This window comes from Colossoma macropomum, unplaced genomic scaffold, assembly GCF_904425465.1.
Source record: "Colossoma macropomum unplaced genomic scaffold, Colossoma_macropomum, whole genome shotgun sequence".
NCBI lineage: Eukaryota > Metazoa > Chordata > Actinopteri > Characiformes > Serrasalmidae > Colossoma > Colossoma macropomum.
In genome coordinates, this window is record NW_023494809.1 from 5,953,011 (window position 1) to 5,971,818 (window position 18,808).

Here is an 18,808-nt window from a genome sequence, read left to right on the forward strand (position 1 = left end):
TCTATACAGTAAGAGAGGATCTATACAGTTAGAGATGATCTATACAGTCAGAGATGATGTATACAGTAAGAGATGATGTATACAGTTAAAGATGATCTATACAGTCAGAGATGATCTATACAGTTAGAGATGATGTATACACTCTCATGTATGCAGTAAGAGCTCTGCAGGTTATTCCGGGCTGAGTCAGTGTAAGTCGCTCTGGAAACCGCTCACAAACAAACACTCCTCTCAGCTGAGCGGCTCTTCTGCTGCTCCTTAGGTTTCGTTTTCCTCTGTGTGACGCACAGTTTCGCTTTCCGTCCTGCCTACATAAATAAGCGCCCCGCGCGGGCACGAGCAGAAACACAGAAGCGCGGGCAGCGCGAGCGCTCTTCTTTATTCTCGCAGCAAAACAGGTAAATTATACTGGAACCTATTCAGATTAAATACGCAGGAGTTTCTCAGACGGGCGCCTGTTTGAGCTCCGAGTGTGAAGTTTAAATGAAACCCTCAGAAAGTTTAGCTGAAACTTAGAAAGGCAGATTCTGATCTTGTAGAACTTGTTTGCGTTCTTACTGCATCAGTCATAAGAAAGCTGGCTGTTACACAGAATATGGTTCTCTAAGGGTTCTTTTAGGGCTGTTTGCATGCTTAATGGTTCTTTGCATGGTGAAGTGGTTCTTCAGATTGATATTGTGTTGTATGGATGTGTTGTAGATGGTTCTAGATAGAACCTTTTTTAAAAAAAGTGCTATATATAGCACCAAAAAGCGTTCTGCTATCGTATACACTTGAAACGATGGTTCTTTACTCGTTCTTTAGTAAAGGCAATAGTTCTAATTAGGACCTTTTGCATGCTTAAATCGTTCTTTAGATAGATGGAGAATGTGTTGTATTTTTTTTGAAAAGGGTTCTATATAGCACCAAAAAGGGTTCTGCTATTGTTACAATACAAGCTTGTTACAACAGAAGTTGCTTTATAGAACCATTTTCAAAAAGGTTCTATATAGAACCATCGACAGCACTTTCTCTGTCAATCTGATCATGCAAAGGTTCTTTGAGTGTTTATGGTTCTATTTATAACCATTTTCTTTACTAAAGAACCCTTGAAAACCATTTTTTTAAGTGTATAAAAGTGTGTGACAGTAGCAGAAACCTTTTTGGTGCTATATAGAATAACTTACATTCTCCATCAATCTGAAGAACCATTTCACCATGCAAAGAACCCTTTAAGCATGCAAACTATAATTTTTAAGAGGGTATACAATAGCAGAACCCTTTTTGGTGCTATACAGTGGTATAAAGAACCATTTAAGCATGTAAATGGTTCTATATAGAACTCATGATTCTATATAGAACCGCTGCCTTTACTAAAGAACCATCAACCAAGTGTCACTCTTTTAAACTTAAAAAGTAACCAGTTTAACTTAAAATTTAAGTTCACTGGACTTGTAATGTTTAGAGAATAAATTGTTCATTTAAATTAATGTTTTACGGTTTTAAAAAAGTTTAAAAGCTGCATCATTCATACTGGATTGTCAGTGTAAATGAATCTTCTCATTTATAGGTCTATATTTTGTTGTCTGAGACTAAAAGTCTAGAAGGTGGGCGCCATGGGAGTCCAAGGACTCAAGACCTACATGGAGGGCAACAGCGACGTCCTGAAGAGGCGAAACTTCAGGAACAGCAGGCTCGTCATCGATGGATCCAATCTGTACTACAGCCTCTACTTCCAGTCTCACCTGGATCAAGCGCACGGAGGAGAATATGAAGGCTTTGAGAAAGTGGTCAGTCGCTTCTTCGCAAACCTCAGAATCTGCAAAATCAAGCCTTACGTCGTGCTGGACGGAGGGGACGACATCAGCAATAAGAAGTTCGACACCCTGAAGAAAAGAGCCGAAGACAGGATCAAGAGGACCGACGCCTTGTCCAAAGGACGACGAGGAGAAGCCCTTCCGATCCTCATCAAGAACGTCTTCAAGCAGGTCCTCAGGAAGCTCAAGGTGCCACTTATCCAGTGCGTCGCCGAGGCCGACTGGGAGGTCGCAGCTCTGGCTAATGAGTGGAACTGTCCGGTTCTGTCCAACGACTCTGATTTCTACATATTCGACATCAAGGGAGGGTTTTTACCCCTTTCTGACTTCCACTGGAGGAAAGTGAAGTCAATCAGACAGTCAGACAAAAAGTACATTCCAGCCAGTTGGTATTCCGTCAGCAACCTGTGCAGCACCTTAAACTGCATGAACAAGCAGCTTCTCCCTATTTTCGCCACCATCTTGGGCAACGACTACGCCCACCTGGACAAAACACTGTTTCCAAACTGGACAAAGTTCTCACTTACTCCTGGAGGAAACCGCAATATCGATGGCTTGCTCAGGTGGCTGTCGCGCCATAAGTGCCCCAAAGACGCCATTAAAGCCCTTCGGAGCACCATTACGAACCCGAGGGATTCAGCCACGGTCCTCAAAGTTCTCAAGCAGGGCCTGCAGGAGTACCGCCTGACTCCCAGCTCCATAGCTCAGTTCTTCAAGAGGGGAGAACCACAGAGCAAGCTCCCAAGACCTTTACAGAGCCTGCCGGAGTGGTTCCTGAAGGCCCTGGGCGAGGGGAAGCTCAACTCCATCCTTCTTGATGTCCTCACGCTGCATAGGGTCACTCTCAACTTTTCAGTCCAGGATTTTAGCCTCTGCAGCAACAACCTGACCTCCAGGCCCATACGGCAGGTCATTTACGGCTTAATGCTGCAGGCCACCGCAGAAGAAGAGCAGTACGAGGTAGAGGAGTATGACAGGCAGGGGCTGACGCTAACCAGCTCCACGGTTCCAGCCATCCTGACAAACCTTCAGCTGGACACACTGTGGGAGGTAATGCAGAATCTCCTAGCATATTTTTTTTTAAATTGTAATTAATAGTAATAGTAATACATACAGAATGTAAACATTGTTAACGTGTACTTTCCATATACGGAAACTAATCTGTAAAACAGCCCGTTTTGAATTCGCCCATTCAGTGTACAGCAGTTTAGCCCCACCCATTCAGCCTACAGCAGTTTAGCCCCACCCATTCAGCCTACAGCAGTTTAGCCACACCCATTCAGCCTACAGCAGTTGAGCTCCGCCCTTTGAGGCTACAGCAGTTTTGCCCCACCCATTCAGCCTACAGCAGTTTAGCCCCACCCATTCAGCCTACAGCAGTTTAGCTCCCACCCCTTCAGCCTACAGCAGTTTAGCCCCACCCTTTCAGCCTACAGCACAGCGCTTCCTGTTGAAGCACTGTGGAGCGATGTTCAGAGTTGTTAGAGTGGAAGTGGGAAAACGATTAAATGTTGTGCTGTTTCTGGCTGTCGGGAAGCTGAAGGATCAATGTGGATAATGGTCACCATTCAAACATACAGAATGTGGGCCCTCTAAGTAAACGCATGATAGGACTATAACTAATATGACAATGTTTGCTGTTTGACCTCCTCCAAACTCTAATAACTCTGTAAAGTCACTGTAAATCTGCTCTTTTATCTTCTAGACGCCACAGAATCTGAGGCTTGAGGTCTTCTTGGACGCTTTGTGTGTGTCTCAGGCTCCTGACGAGCTCCTCGTGCCTGCAAACCTCCAGCTGGCCGTGTACGTCACATGCTACTGGCTGAAGCGCGCAGAGCCTGAGCCCAGACCAGAATTCTTCTGGGCCTTGCTGGTCGGCCTGGTGTACGGAGAGCTGTCCAGAGATCCACTTACAGAGAAAGGTGAATATACAGCTTCTCTGGCTTTAATAAATCACAGCCAAGGTATTATATAAGGAGATTACAGTTGTACCCAGATAGTGTATATATATATATAAATATATATATATATATATATGTTCATTCTGTCTAATACTCTGCTTAAACTCCTGTGGGCTGCCTGGAAAACACTGAGCAAAATGCCAGTTGACCGCCAGATTTGCTATCAGGACCTACAGTGGCCCACTGACCTCTTGCTATCTGGGCAGCTCAGCAGAAAATTCCCCTCATCCTGTTGTTGACCAGCCAAGATGTGTTTAGTTCCTGAAGTTTGCTTTTTTATTGGAGCTGCGAGGCTCATGTAGCTAACCAGTGATAGAAGCTTCCATCCCACCAATTAGCACTGTGTAAACATACAAGTAGAAAACTGTTTAAATGTTAATTTTGGCCAAACCAAACAAGCAACAATTAGCTTGCTTATAGTAACGGGATCGGAACGGTTTTATGGAAAAGTTTTTTTTTTTTTTCCATATTTTAATTCAAACCTGGAATCTCCAGCCTATCCAAAGAAAAAAGTATGTCCAAAGTGATAACTGTACAGTGGAACGAACCATTTCTGTTGGTTCATTTATTGTGATGTTTTTTCACGCCATGTAAAGAGCAGCTGGTATTTTCAAATTATGTCAAAAAAATTAAAAAAGGCAAAAATTGAGATTCGATGTTTTGTTCCAACAGCTACAATGTGCTGGTTATGGAATGAACTTCAACTACGTTCAATTCACTTTCTTTATTGACAGGATTGAGTCTAAAATCCTGATTTTTCTCCTGCCAAAAAATTACAAAACACAGCAAAAATGTAAAGGCAGAAATAAAACTACAATAAAATTCATGATCATGATAAAATATCACCTTTTGTACTTAAACACAAATGTGATCTGGATTCAAAGTTTACTATCAGCACTTTCCACACAATTTCTCTGCTTGTTTCAATGAGCTACGAGGCAGAAATAAGCAAATGAAATGTGAGAAGATGCTGTTTATTATGTGCATGTTGTGGAGAATCTATCAGAGCTAATGAACCTTCTCTGGTTGAATTTCACTCATACCATTTTCCCTTCCTGCTTTGCAGAGCTGCCAAAAAGGCTGAGGAACCTGAAAAGCTGTAAAGAGGAGACTCCTCTGGACCTGGAGGCAGCTCACGCTTACAGTCAGTGGCAGGGCAGTCTGAGGGACAGTATCTGCCTCAACCAGCTGCTGAACAATCCAGTGCCTGAACCAGAATACGCACGGTAAACACCACCTCCACCTTCCACACCATCAGAGCTGAATAATCACCACTGCTCTGTTAGTCAAGCCTGATCCTGCTGGGTCCCTGTCCTACATATTCTGGAGTTTCTCCTGCTGTAGCACACCTATTCTCATTCAAACAGTTCAGCTTTAAGAAAAGCTAAAAGGTCTTAATACGCTGAGCAACGTAAAGATCTATTCAAGTATCTTGATGCTACATTTTTGCCATACTGCCCATTCTGATGTCCTAATATTTGTAGTCCAGGTATCGAAGGTGTCCTCTAAGTTTTGTATTTGGGTATCTAGGGTGTCCTAGTTTTTGTAGTCAGGGTCTCGAGGGTGTCATCTAATTTTTGTAGTCAGGGTATTGAGGGCATACACTAATTTTTATATTCAGAGTATCAAGGGTGTCATCTAATTTTTGTATTCAGGGTGTTGAAGGCATTCAGGGTATCAAAGATGTTCTCTAATTTTTAGATTTGAGGTGTTAAGGGCTTCCTTTGATTTTTGTACTGGGGCACTGAGGGTGTTCACTTATTTTACACTGGGATATTTATGAAATCCTCTCTTGTTTTTGCTGTGAAGGTTGTACAGTGGCCTTTTCCTGCACCATGTGATCACTGAGATGAGCAGAGGCATCACTCCTGAATCCCTGCTGGCCGGAGCTCCTCACGCCTTGCATCTCTACCAAACGCTGAGGGAGGCCGTGGAGCGCGAGCTGGACGAAGACTTGGTCAGGAGGATGAGGGCCAAAGTGAAACGGGCCCAGCCGAGCGAGCGTCCAGCGCGTCGGGAGCTCACGGACGACATAAGCATGTATCTCATCTATGAGGACGATGAGGAAGATCCACGCACAGGGAAGAAGGGCAAGGCTGACAACCAAGACGACGAGATTTCTGAACAAAAATGCTTGGTCCGCACGAGACACAAGGCCAAGAGCAGGACCAGCAAAAGGGATCCAAAAGCCAAGAAATCTGAGCGCTCCTGCTGGGAATAAAGGACATTTGATTGAATCAGCAGTCCAAGAACAATCAGTATTCCTAACTGAGCGATTCACTGATTCATTGAACAAGTAATTGATTCACTGGGTGATTCAATAACTAGGTTTTACGTCGACTTCCTGTGCAGGTTACAAGCAAGAAAACTAAAATTTTGTTGTAGTTCGTTTCTTTAAATTCTTACAGTGATGTAAAAGCTTTGTGTAATGAGGTCATTTCCTGTCACGGTGTGCTTTATCGACCAAGTCACACTTAATATTTCCACGAATGTGAAAGTGTTTCATCTATATTGCAGTTTTTTTTGATTGGCTTCCCTTCATTTTCCACAGTCTAGCAATAAGAATAAGAATATGCAGCCATTCTGTAAATATTGGGCAGCTTGTTATTCTTAGGCCTCAGTTAATCGGCTACATAGTCAAACATTTAAAACCACGTTTTCATATAAAAGGTCTGCGATGTAAACCTGCGTGGTCATTCGCTGACTCACTGACCAGGCAGATGGCTGTGAACTCTTTTGTCTGTCTGTTTGTTTTGGTGTGTACCAGCTTAAATGATTCAGACGGCTCACTTCAATATTTACACTCCTCTCCTTTTCTTGCTCAACCGTATGAAAATACTGTTGATGTTCCCAGCTCATCACTGTCGCTCTGATTTTAACGTTTCTTTATTGTAGAATGGACTTTTTCTACTGAACTGCATGGATTTTTAATGGGATTTTAATAATGGAGTTAAGCTAAAAAAAGATTCCAGGGTTTGTTTGTACATAAAACTATAACTTTAAAAGTTTCAGTATTTTACTGAATGTTTTTGAATACTGTGCAATAAAATCTGTCGTGCATTAATAAACTGTCATAGGAATATGTATTTGAAATACTTTGAAATGTGTTTCATACCTTTAAAAAAAAAAACAATAAAATTTAATATTTTATCTAAAATTGTCCACTGTGTTAATATTTGAACCCACAATTGAAATAAAAATCTAAATATTTTTACTGCTTTGATGAAAAAGGAAACAAAAATACGCAACATACGCAACAGGGACACTGTGACTGGCCTGCATTTGGAAAATGAAAATCTTACCAAAATAAAAGCATGTTTATTTTCCCCAGTGATTGGTGCGCGAGAGTAAATGTGGCCTCGGAGAACCGCTTACTGCTATAAAGAGGAAAGAAACACGTACTGCGAAACACTGTGTCCCCTCACTGTCCACTCTGTTACCTTGTCAGTCCACCTTGTAGATGTAAAGTCAGAGACGATAGCTCATCTGCTGCTGCACAGTTTGTGTTGGTCATCCTCTAGTCCTTCATCAGTGGTCACAGGACGCTGCCCACAGGACGCTGTTGGCTGGATATTTTTGGTTGGTGGACTATTCTCAGTCCAGCAGTGACACTGAGGTGTTTAAAAACTCCAGCAGCACTGCTGTGTCTGATCCACTCAGACCAGCACAACACACACTAACACACCACCACCACGTCAGTGTTACTGCAGTGCTGAGAATGATCCACTACCCAAATAGTACCTGCTCTGTGAGGGTCCATGGGGGCCCTGACCACTGAAGAACAGGGTAAAAGGGGGCTAACAAAGTATCAGAGAAACAGATGGACTACAGTCTGTAACTGTAGAACTACAAAGTGCACCTATATAGTAAGTGGAGCTGATAAAATGGACAATGAGCTCTACATCAACCTGCTTGAACAAAGTCATCACCCAGCACAGCAGCTTCAGAGTTTTCTCTCATTCAATTAGACTTCAACACCATCTGGTGAACAGCTCCTGAATTCCTCTGACAAAATTAACTCCTTTATTCAGCGTAGCTTCTTTGTCTCTCATGAACTCTACAAAGATCTGGTGCTGACCTTTCTTAGGAGGCCTAAACTTCTGCCTAGATTGGTGGACTGAATCTGTATAACCTGCACATCTCCAGAGCTCAGGACATTCCGAAATGTGAGATTTTACAGAAGTGGTGACCAAAGCAGCCACAGCTCTTTAGTAACAAACATAAACAGCTGAAGTAGCTTCTTATTCACCAGCTTCTCGGTTCCAGCTTAACGCTGCAGTCAAGCTGAGGTGTCTTACCTCAGTAAGTGCATCAATTTACCTCAATAAATGCATCAATTTACCTCAATAAGTGCATCAATTTACCTCAATAAATGCATAATTTACCTCAATAAATGCATCAATTTACCTCAATAAATGCATAATTTACCTCAATAAATGCATCAATTTACCTCAATAAATACATCAATTTACCTCAATAAATGTGTTAATTTACCTCAATAAGTGCATCAATTTACCTCAATAAATGCATCAATTTACCTCAATAAATGCATCAATTTACCTCAATAAATACATCAATTTACCTCAATGTGTTAATTTACCTCAATAAGTGCATCAATTTACCTCAAGAAGTGCATCAATTTACCTCAATAAATGCATCAATTTACCTCAATAAATGCATTAATTTACCTCAATAAATGCATCAACTTACCTCAATAAGTGCATCAATTTACCTCAATAGGTGCATCAATTTACCTTGATAAGTGCATCAATTTACCTCAATAAGTGCATCAATTTACCTTGATAAGTGCATCAATTTACCTCAATAAATGCATCAATTTACCTCAATAAATGCATCAATTTACCTCAATAAATGCATTAATTTACCTCAATAAATGCATCAACTTACCTCAATAAGTGCATCAATTTACCTCAATAAGTGCATCAACTTACCTCAATAAGTGCATCAATTTACCTCAATAAGTGCATCAATTTACCTTGATAAGTGCATCAATTTACCTCAATAAGTGCATCAATTTACCTCAATAAGTGCATCAATTTACCTTGATAAGTGCATCAATTTACCTCAATAAGTGCATCAATTTACCTTGATAAGTGCATCAATTTACCTCAATAAATCCATCAATTAACCTTAATAAATGCATTAATTTACCTCAATAAATGCATCAACTTACCTCAATAAGTGCATCAATTTACCTCAATAAGTGCATCAATTTACCTCAATAAGTGCATCAATTTACCTTGATAAGTGCATCAATTTACCTCAATAAGTGCATCAATTTACCTTGATAAGTGCATCAATTTACCTCAATAAATCCATCAATTAACCTTAATAAATGCATTAATTTACCTCAATAAATGCATCAACTTACCTCAATAAGTGCATCAATTTACCTCAATAAGTGCATCAATTTACCTTGATAAGTGCATCAATTTACCTCAATAAGTGCATCAATTTACCTCAATAAGTGCATCAATTTACCTTGATAAGTGCATCAATTTACCTCAATAAATACAATTTACCTCAATGAATGCATCAATTTACCTCAGTAAGTGCATCAATTTACCTCAATGAATGCATCAACTTACCTCAATAAATGCATCAATTTACCTTGATAAGTGCATCAATTTACCTCAATAAATGCATCAATGTACCTCAGTAAGTGCATCAATTTACCTCAATAAGTGCATCAATTTACCTTGATAAGTGCATCAATTTACCTCAATAAGTGCATCAATTTACCTTGATAAGTGCATCAATTTACCTTGATAAGTGCATCAATTTACCTCAATAAATACAATTTACCTCAATGAATGCATCAATTTACCTCAATAAGTGCATCAATTTACCTCAATGAATGCATCAACTTACCTCAATAAATGCATCAATTTACCGCAGTAAGTGCATCAATTTACCTTGATAAGTGCATCAATTTACCTTGATAAGTGCATCAATTTACCTCGATAAGTGCATCAATTTACCTTGATAAGTGCATCAATTTACCTCAATAAATACAATTTACCTCAATGAATGCATCAATTTACCTCAATAAGTGCATCAATTTACCTCAATGAATGCATCAATTTACCTCAATAAGTGCATCAATTTACCTCAATAACTGTATCAATTTACCTCAATAAGTGCATCAATTTACCTCAATAAATACAATTTACCTCAATGAATGCATCAATTTACCTCAATAAGTGCATCAATTTACCTCAATAACTGTATCAATTTACCGCAGTAAGTGCATCAATTTACCTCAATAAGTGCATCAATTTACCTCAATAACTGTATCAATTTACCGCAGTAAGTGCATCAATTTACCTCAATAAGTGCATCAATTTACCTCAATAACTGTATCAATTTACCTCAATAAGTGCATCAATTTACCTCAATAAATGTATCAATTTACCTCAGTAAATCCAACCTTGATGAGGAAACACTTTAAACCTTTTCTTGGAGATTAATGAAGTTCAGTGAGGAGCTAACGAGCAGCACAGCAGAGCTGTAATCAGCAACCAGAGCTGCTGGACTGTTGAACCCCATAGCAGATAGTTTAGGGCCGATTTAATTACCGGGCAGATGTTAGGCATGTGGGTCAGAATAGGGTCAGGTGCCGGACAGTGTCATACAGTTCTGCCTCGTGTCAATATTTGATGATCATATAGTTTTACAGCTTTTGTTGGATCATTTATGACTTTATTATCTCGTTACAAACAGCCACTGCGCTGCTGAACGAACTTGCTACCAAAATGGTGGCAGCACAATTGTGATGTCATCAGGGTACTACCCATATGCACTATATGTACTTTTTTTTCATATTTCTCATTCTCTTTTACATAAGAAGAGATGGTCTGGATATAAGCCAAACATCACAGACTTCCTCTATGAGATTAAGAAATATTAAAAATAACTAACAAACAAGCAAAAAGGAATTATTCATTATGATTATGATTTATTACATGTGTAATTACACCCCCTGGTGGCTGGTTGTTGTATGCATTCTATATTAAAAAAGGAAAGCTAGAAAAATTTGTGTTTTTATTGCTGCAGTTTCACTGGATACAGTGCTTTATAAGATGAATGGTCACGGTGAGAGATGATCTATACAGTAAGAGATGATCTATACAGTTAGAGATGATCTATACAGTCAGAGATGATGTATACAGTTAGAGATGATCTATACAGTTAAAGATGATCTATACAGTCAGAGATGATGTACACAGTTAAAGATGATCTATACAGTAAGAGATGATCTATACAGTTAGAGATGATCTATACAGTCAGAGATGATGTATACAGTCAGAGATGATGTATACAGTTAGAGATGATCTATACAGTTAGAGATGATCTATACAGTCAGAGATGATCTATACAGTTAGAGATGATGTATACACTCTCATGTATGCAGTAAGAGCTCTGCAGGTTATTCCGGGCTGAGTCAGTGTAAGTCGCTCTGGAAACCGCTCACAAACAAACACTCCTCTCAGCTGAGCGGCTCTTCTGCTGCTCCTTAGGTTTCGTTTTCCTCTGTGTGACGCACAGTTTCGCTTTCCGTCCTGCCTACATAAATAAGCGCCCCGCGCGGGCACGAGCAGAAACACAGAAGGGCGGGCAGCGCGAGCGCTCTTCTTTATTCTCGCAGCAAAACAGGTAAATTATACTGGAACCTATTCAGATTAAATACGCAGGAGTTTCTCAGACGGTCGCCTGTTTGAGCTCCGAGTGTGAAGTTTAAATGAAACCCTCAGAAAGTTTAGCTGAAACTTAGAAAGGCAGATTCTGATCTTGTAGAACTTGTTTGCGTTCTTACTGCATCAGTCATAAGAAAGCTGGCTGTTACACAGAATATGGTTCTCTAAGGGTTCTTTTAGGGCTGTTTGCATGCTTAATGGTTCTTTGCATGGTGAAGTGGTTCTTCAGATTGATATTGTGTTGTATGGATGTGTTGTAGATGGTTCTAGATAGAACCTTTTTTAAAAAAAGTGCTATATATAGCACCAAAAAGCGTTCTGCTATCGTATACACTTGAAACGATGGTTCTTTACTCGTTCTTTAGTAAAGGCAATAGTTTTATTTAGGACCATTTACATGCTTAATGGTTCTTTGCATGGTGAAATGGTTTTTCAGATTAATGGAAAATGTGTTGTATATGGTTCTACATAGAACCATAGCCCCAAAAAGGGTTCTGCTATTGTACACCCTCTTAAAAATTATAGTTCTTCAATGGTTCTTTAGTAAAGAAAATGGTTCTATGTAGAACCGTGAACACTCAAAGATCCCCTTGCATGCTTAAATGGTTCTTTGCATCATGAAATTGTTCTTCAGATTGATGGAGAATGTGCTGTATATGGTTCTATATAGAACCTTTTTGAAAAGCGTTCTATATAGCCCCAAAAAGGGTTCTGCTATTGTTACAACACAAGCTGGTTAGAATAGAAGTTGCTATATAGAACCCTTTTTAAAAAAGTTCTATATAGAACCATATACAGCACTTTTTCCATCAATCTGATCATGCAAAGGGTTCTTTGAGTATTTATGGTTCTATTTAGAACTATGTTCTTTACTAAAGAACCCTCGAAAAACCATCTTTTTAAGTGGGTACAAGTGTGTGACAGTAGCAGAAACTTTTTTGGTGCTATATATAATCATATACAACACATTCTCCGTCAATCTGAAGAACCATTTCATCATGCAAAGAACCCTTTAAGCATGCAAAGATCTCATGCTTCTAAATCGAGCCATTGCCTTTACTAAAGAACTCTTGAGGAACCATCTTTTTAAAGTGTCACTCTTTTAAACTTAAAAAGTAAGTAACCAGGTTAACTTTGAGTTCACTGAACTTGTAATGTTTACAGAAGAATAATTTGTTTTTAGTTTGTTAACTTAATATTTTAAGTGTTTTTAAGTTTAAACGCGGCATCATTTTGCTCACTGTACCTTTCAGAATTATAGGCAAACTCTAATCCTGATAAAAGCCACATAAAACCTGGTAACACTGCATTAAAGGCTGTATGATTAAAGAATTCATACTGGTTCGTAAATTTGTATTTGTAATATTTTGTAGGTCTATATTTTGTTGTCCGAGACTAAAAGTCTAGAAGGTGGGCGCCATGGGAGTCCAAGGACTCAAGACCTACATGGAGGGCAACAGCGACGTCCTAAAGAGGCGAAACTTCAGGAACAGCAAGCTCGTCATCGATGGATCCAATCTGTTCTTCTGCCTCTACTTCCAGTCTCACCTGGATCAAGCGCACGGAGGAGAATATGAAGGCTTTGAGAAAGTGGTCAGTCGCTTCTTCGCAAACCTCAGAATCTGCAAAATCAAGCCTTACGTCGTGCTGGACGGAGGGGACGACATCAGCGATAAGAAGTTCGACACCCTGAAGAAAAGAGCCGAAGACAGGATCAAGAGGGCCGACGCCTTGTCCAAAGGACGACGAGGAGAAGCCCTTCCGATCCTCATCAAGAACGTCTTCAAGCAGGTCCTCAGGAAGCTCAAGGTGCCGCTTATCCAGTGCGTCGCCGAGGCCGACTGGGAGGTCGCAGCTCTGGCTAATGAGTGGAACTGTCCGGTTCTGTCCAACGACTCTGATTTCTACATATTCGACGTCAAGGGAGGGTTTTTACCCCTTTCTGACTTCCACTGGAGGAAAGTGAAGTCAATCAGACAGTCAGACAAAAAGTACATTCCAGCCAGTTGGTATTCCGTCAGCAACCTGTGCAGCACCTTAAACTGCATGAACAAGCAGCTTCTCCCTATTTTCGCCACCATCTTGGGCAACGACTACGCCCACCTGGACAAAACACTGTTTCCAAACTGGACAAAGTTCTCACTTACTCCTGGAGGAAACCGCAATATCGATGGCTTGCTCAGGTGGCTGTCGCGCCATAAGTGCCCCAAAGACGCCATTAAAGCCCTTCGGAGCACCATTACGAACCCGAGGGATTCAGCCATGGTCCTCAAGGTTCTCAAGCAGGGCCTGCAGGAGTACCGCCTGACTCCCAGCTCCATAGCTCAGTTCTTCAAGAGGGGAGAACCACAGAGCAAGCTCCCAAGACCTTTACAGAGCCTGCCGGAGTGGTTCCTGAAGGCCCTGGGCGAGGGGAAGCTCAACTCCATCCTTCTTGACGTCCTCACGCTGCACAGGGTCACTCTCAAATTTTCAGTCCAGGATTTTAGCCTCTGCAGCAACAACCTGACCTCCAGGCCCATACGGCAGGTCATTTACGGCTTAATGCTGCAGGCCACCGCAGAAGAAGAGCAGTACGAGGTAGAGGAGTATGACAGGCAGGGGCTGACGCTAACCAGCTCCAAGGTTCCAGCCATCCTGCCAAACCTTCAGCTGGACACACTGTGGGAGGTAATGCAGAATTTCCTAGCTTTTTTTTTTTAATAGTAATAAATACAGAATGTAAACATTGCTTGGAAACTGATCTGCAAAAACAGCCCGTTTTCAATTCGCCATGGTTGTGATATCACAATCATATATCCATATGACCACTCATTCAGCCTACAGCAGTTCAGCTCCACCATTCAGCTACAGCAGTTCAGCTCCACCATTCAGCTACAGCAGTTCAGCTCCACCATTCAGCTACAGCAGTTTAGCTCCACCATTCAGCTACAGCAGTTCAGCTCCACCATTCAGCTACAGCAGTTTAGCTCCACCATTCAGCTACAGCAGTTCAGCTCCACCATTCAGCTACAGCAGTTTAGCTCCACCATTCAGCTACAGCAGTTCAGCTCCACCATTCAGCTACAGCAGTTCAGCTCCACCATTCAGCCTACAGCAGTTTAGCCCCACCCCTTCAGCCTACAGCAGTTTAGCCCCACCCTTTCAGCCTACAGCACAGCGCTTCCTGTTGAAGCACTGTGGAGCGATGTTCAGAGTTGTTAGAGTGGAAGTGGGAAAACGATTAAATGTTGTGCTGTTTCTGGCTGTCGGGAAGCTGAAGGATCAATGTGGATAATGGTCACCATTCAAACATACAGAATGTGGGCCCTCTAAGTAAACGCATGACAGGACTATAACTAATATGACAATGTTTGCTGTTTGACCTCCTCCAAACTCTAATAACTCTGTAAAGTAACTCTGTAAATCTGCTCTTTTATCTTCTAGACGCCACAGAATCTGAGGCTTGAGGTCTTCTTGGACGCTTTGTGTGTGTCTCAGGCTCCTGACGAGCTCCTCGTGCCTGCAAACCTCCAGCTGGCCGTGTACGTCACATGCTACTGGCTGAAGCGCGCAGAGCCTGAGCCCAGACCAGAATTCTTCTGGGCCTTGCTGGTCGGCCTGGTGTACGGAGAGCTGTCCAGAGATCCACTTACAGAGAAAGGTGAATATACAACTTCTCTGGCTTTAATAAATCACAGCCAAGGTATTATATAAGGAGATTACAGTGGTACCCAGATAGCATATTATATATATATCCATCCTCAGACCACCCCGATTACTGTCCTGCACACAGACTCTAACTAGTTTTTAATCTCCTCAAACAGGTTTTTTAAATGCACAGAGACTTTTATTTTAGAAAATAAGACAATAAACTAAGACAAATATTACAAACAGCTGAAAAAAAGGCCTAATGTAAAACGATTTTATAAAAACATTGCTGACACTGTTCTGGATGAAAATTACTTACTAAACTAATTTACACAGTATAACTAAAGGAAAGAAGGAAAAATCAGTAAACTGGACTGTGAGGGAAAATGAGCGATGATCAGTGGAATTTTGTCTAATACTCTGCTTAAACTCTGGTGGGCTACCTGGAAAACACTGAGCAAAACGCCAGTGGACCACCAGCTTTGCTATCAGGACCAACAAGGGCCCACTGACCTCTCGCTATCTGGGCAGCTCAGCAGAAAATTCCCCTCATCCTGTTGTTGACCAGCCAAGATGTGTTTAGTTCCTGAAGTTTGCTTTTTTATTGGAGCTGCGAGGCTCATGTAGCTAACCAGTGATAGAAGCTTCTATCCCACCAATTAGCACTGTGTAAACATACAAGTAGAAAACTGTTTAAATGTTAATTTTGGCCAAACCAAACAAGCAACAATTAGCTTGCTTATAGTAACGGGATCGGAACGGTTTTATGGAAAAGTTTTTTTTTTTTCCATATTTTAATTCAAACCTGGAATCTCCAGCCTATCCAAAGAAAAAGTATGTCCAAAGTGATAACTGTACAGTGGAACGAACCATTTCTGTTGGTCCATTTATTGTGTTTTTTCACGCCATGTAAAGAGCAGCTGGCATTTTCATATTATGTCAAAAAAATTAAAAAAGGCAAAAATTGAGATTCAATGTTTTGTTCCAACAGCTACAATGTGCTGGTTATGGAATGAACTTCAACTACGTTCAATTCACTTTCTGTATTGACAGGATTGAGTCCAAAATCCTGACTTTTCCTGCCTAAAAATTACAAAACACAGCAAAAATGTAAAGGCAGAAATAAAACTACAATAACCTAAATTCAAATCATGATAAAATATCACCTTTTGTACTTAAACACAAATGTGGTCTGGATTGAAAGTTTACTATCAGCACTTTCCACACAATTTCTCTGCTTGTTTCAATGAGCTACGAGGCAGAAATAAGCAAATGAAATGTGAGAAGATGCTGTTTATTATGTGCATGTTGTGGAGAATCTATCAGAGCTAATGAACCTTCTCTGGTTGAATTTCACTCATACCATTTTCCCTTCCTGCTTTGCAGAGCTGCCAAAAAGGCTGAGGAACCTGAAAAGCCGTAAAGAGGAGACTCCTCTGGACCTGGAGGCAGCTCACGCTTACAGTCAGTGGCAGGGCAGTCTGAGGGACAGTATCTGCCTCAACCAGCTGCTGAACAATCCAGTGCCTGAACCAGAATACGCACGGTAAACACCACCTCCACCTTCCACACCGTCAGAGCTGAATAATCACCACTGCTCTGTTAGTCAAGCCTGATCCTGCTGGCTCCCTGTCCTACATATTCTGGAGTTTCCCCTGCTGTAGCACAACCTGATCCAACCAATCAGATCATTTCTCCTTGATGATCTTTAACCTCATTAACCTCCTCGAGAGGGAAGACCAAAACATGCAGAACAGGGAAACACAGTTATTATGAGTCACTAAGGCATGATGCACCTCGCCTCGCTGGCATGATCATGATTAAGCCAACAGTAATGCAAACCTTCACTGCACCTTCAGGCAAAAACTGAGTCACCAGACTTCATTCAAGCCAGCAGTGGCATTCTCACACCCTCAAGTCTGTTTTTGTTTGATCTTCCTTCTTATTAGACTATTTTTGAAAGTGCTGAATGAAAAAAATTGTACTCACTATTCAGTGCGGCACAGTTTTTGTTGTTTATTTGAACTCGTTCAAAAAGTTTAGCTTTAAGAAAAGCTGAAAGGTCTTAATACACTGAGCAATGTAAAGATCTATTCAAGTATCTTGATGCTACATTTTTGCCATACTGCCCATTCTGATGGGTTACCAAGGGTGTCCTCTAATTTTTGTATTCCAGGGATATCGATGGGCATTCACTAGTTTTTATATCCAGGATATCGATGGCATTTTCATATTTTTATATTCTGAGCACTGAGGGTGTTCACTTATTTTACACTGGGATATTTATGAAATCCTCTCTTGTTTTTGCTGTGAAGGTTGTACAGTGGCCTTTTCCTGCACCATGTGATCACTGAGATGAGCAGAGGCATCACTCCTGAATCCCTGCTGGCCGGAGCTCCTCACGCCTTGCATCTCTACCAAACGCTGAGGGAGGCCGTGGAGCGCGAGCTGGACGAAGACTTGGTCAGGAGGATGAGGGCCAAAGTGAAACGGGCCCAGCCGAGCGAGCGTCCAGCGCGTCGGGAGCTCACGGACGACATAAGCATGTATCTCATCTATGAGGACGATGAGGAAGATCCACGCACAGGGAAAAAGGGCAAGGCTGACAACCAAGACGACGAGATTTATGAACAAAAATGCTTGATCCGCACGAGACACAAGGCCAAGAGCAGGACCAGCAAAAGGGATCCAAAAGCCAAGAAATCTGAGCGTTCCTGCTGGGAATAAAGGACATTTGATTGAATCAGCAGTCCAAGAACAATCAGTATTCCTAACTGAGCGATTCACTGATTCATTGAACTAATTGAACTAATATTGAAGTAATTGATTCACTGAGTGATTCACTAACCAGGTTTCCGTCGACTTCCTGTGCAGGTTACAAGCAAGAAAACTAAAATAATGCAATTTTTTTCCGCAAATTTTGTCGTAGCTCGTTTCCCAAAATTCTTATAGTGATGTAAAAGCTTTGTGTAATGAGGTCATTTCCTGTCACGGTGTGCTTTATCGACCAAGTCACACTTAATATTTCCACGAATGTGAAAGTGTTTCATCTATATTGCAGTTTTTTTTGATTGGCTTCCCTTCATTTTCCACAGTCTAGCAATAAGAATAAGAATATGCAGCCATTCTGTAAATATTGGGCAGCTTGTTATTCTTAGGCCCCAGTTAATCGGCTACATAGTCAAACATTTAAAACCACAGTTTTCATATAAAAGGTCTGCGATGTAAACCTGCGTGGTCATTCGCTGACTCACTGATTCAGACGGCTCTTCAATATTTACACTCCTCTCCTTTTCTTGCTCAACCGTATGAAAATACTGTTGATGATCCCAGCTCATCACTGTCGCTCTGATTTTAACGTTTCTTTATTGTAGAATGGACTTTTTCTACTGAACTGCATGTATTTTTAACGGGATTTTAATAATGGAGTTAAGCTAAAAGATTCCAGGGTTTGTTTTGTACATAACACTATAAAAGTTTCAGTACTTTACTGAATGTTTTTGAATACAGTGCAATAAAATCTGTCGTGCATTAATAAACTGTCACAGGAATATGTTTGAAATACTTTGAAATGTGCTTCATACCTTTAAAAAAAACAATAAAATTGAATATTTTATCTAAAATTATCCATTGTGTTAATATTTGAACCCACCTTTTCAAAATCATTAAAATCATTAAAATCTAAATATTTTTACTGCTTTGA

At 40.8% G+C, this 18,808-nt stretch overlaps 2 protein-coding genes across 3 annotated transcripts; both read left to right on the forward strand.

Moving 5' to 3' along the window:
* Positions 1-326: 326 nt before the first annotated feature.
* On the forward strand, positions 327-18,545 carry LOC118798871 (protein asteroid homolog 1-like). 2 transcript variants are annotated; one of them, XM_036558473.1, is made up of 6 exons: positions 327-398; positions 1,550-2,846; positions 3,502-3,718; positions 4,824-4,983; positions 5,567-6,021; positions 17,876-18,545. In XM_036558473.1, the coding sequence occupies exons 2-5, from the start codon at positions 1,596-1,598 to the stop codon at positions 5,976-5,978; spliced, it is 2,040 nt and encodes a 679-aa protein (XP_036414366.1). In that variant the 5' UTR covers positions 327-398; positions 1,550-1,595; the 3' UTR covers positions 5,979-6,021; positions 17,876-18,545. The 2 variants fall into 2 exon arrangements, with proteins under 2 accessions (XP_036414366.1, XP_036414364.1); XM_036558471.1 differs by lacking the exon at positions 17,876-18,545 and having other exon boundaries at positions 5,567-6,825.
* Positions 11,363-18,545, forward strand: LOC118798870 (protein asteroid homolog 1-like). Its single transcript, XM_036558470.1, has 5 exons — positions 11,363-11,434; positions 12,849-14,145; positions 14,902-15,118; positions 16,492-16,651; positions 17,421-18,545. Exons 2-5 carry the CDS (start codon positions 12,895-12,897, stop codon positions 17,830-17,832), a joined length of 2,040 nt encoding a protein of 679 aa, XP_036414363.1. The 5' UTR covers positions 11,363-11,434; positions 12,849-12,894; the 3' UTR covers positions 17,833-18,545.
* Positions 18,546-18,808: the final 263 nt, after the last annotated feature.

Excerpts from the sequence above, each read along its gene's own strand:
- LOC118798871 (XM_036558473.1), top strand. The coding sequence starts at position 1,596 with ATGGGAGTCCAAGGACTCAAGACCTACATGGAGGGCAACAGCGACGTC. Across the intron at positions 2,847-3,501 it reads AGCTGGACACACTGTGGGAG|ACGCCACAGAATCTGAGGCT; the intron begins GTAATGCAGAAT and ends TTTATCTTCTAG. Across the intron at positions 3,719-4,823 it reads AGATCCACTTACAGAGAAAG|AGCTGCCAAAAAGGCTGAGG; the intron begins GTGAATATACAG and ends CCTGCTTTGCAG.
- LOC118798870 (XM_036558470.1), top strand. The coding sequence starts at position 12,895 with ATGGGAGTCCAAGGACTCAAGACCTACATGGAGGGCAACAGCGACGTC. Across the intron at positions 15,119-16,491 it reads AGATCCACTTACAGAGAAAG|AGCTGCCAAAAAGGCTGAGG; the intron begins GTGAATATACAA and ends CCTGCTTTGCAG. Across the intron at positions 16,652-17,420 it reads CCTGAACCAGAATACGCACG|GTTGTACAGTGGCCTTTTCC; the intron begins GTAAACACCACC and ends TTTGCTGTGAAG.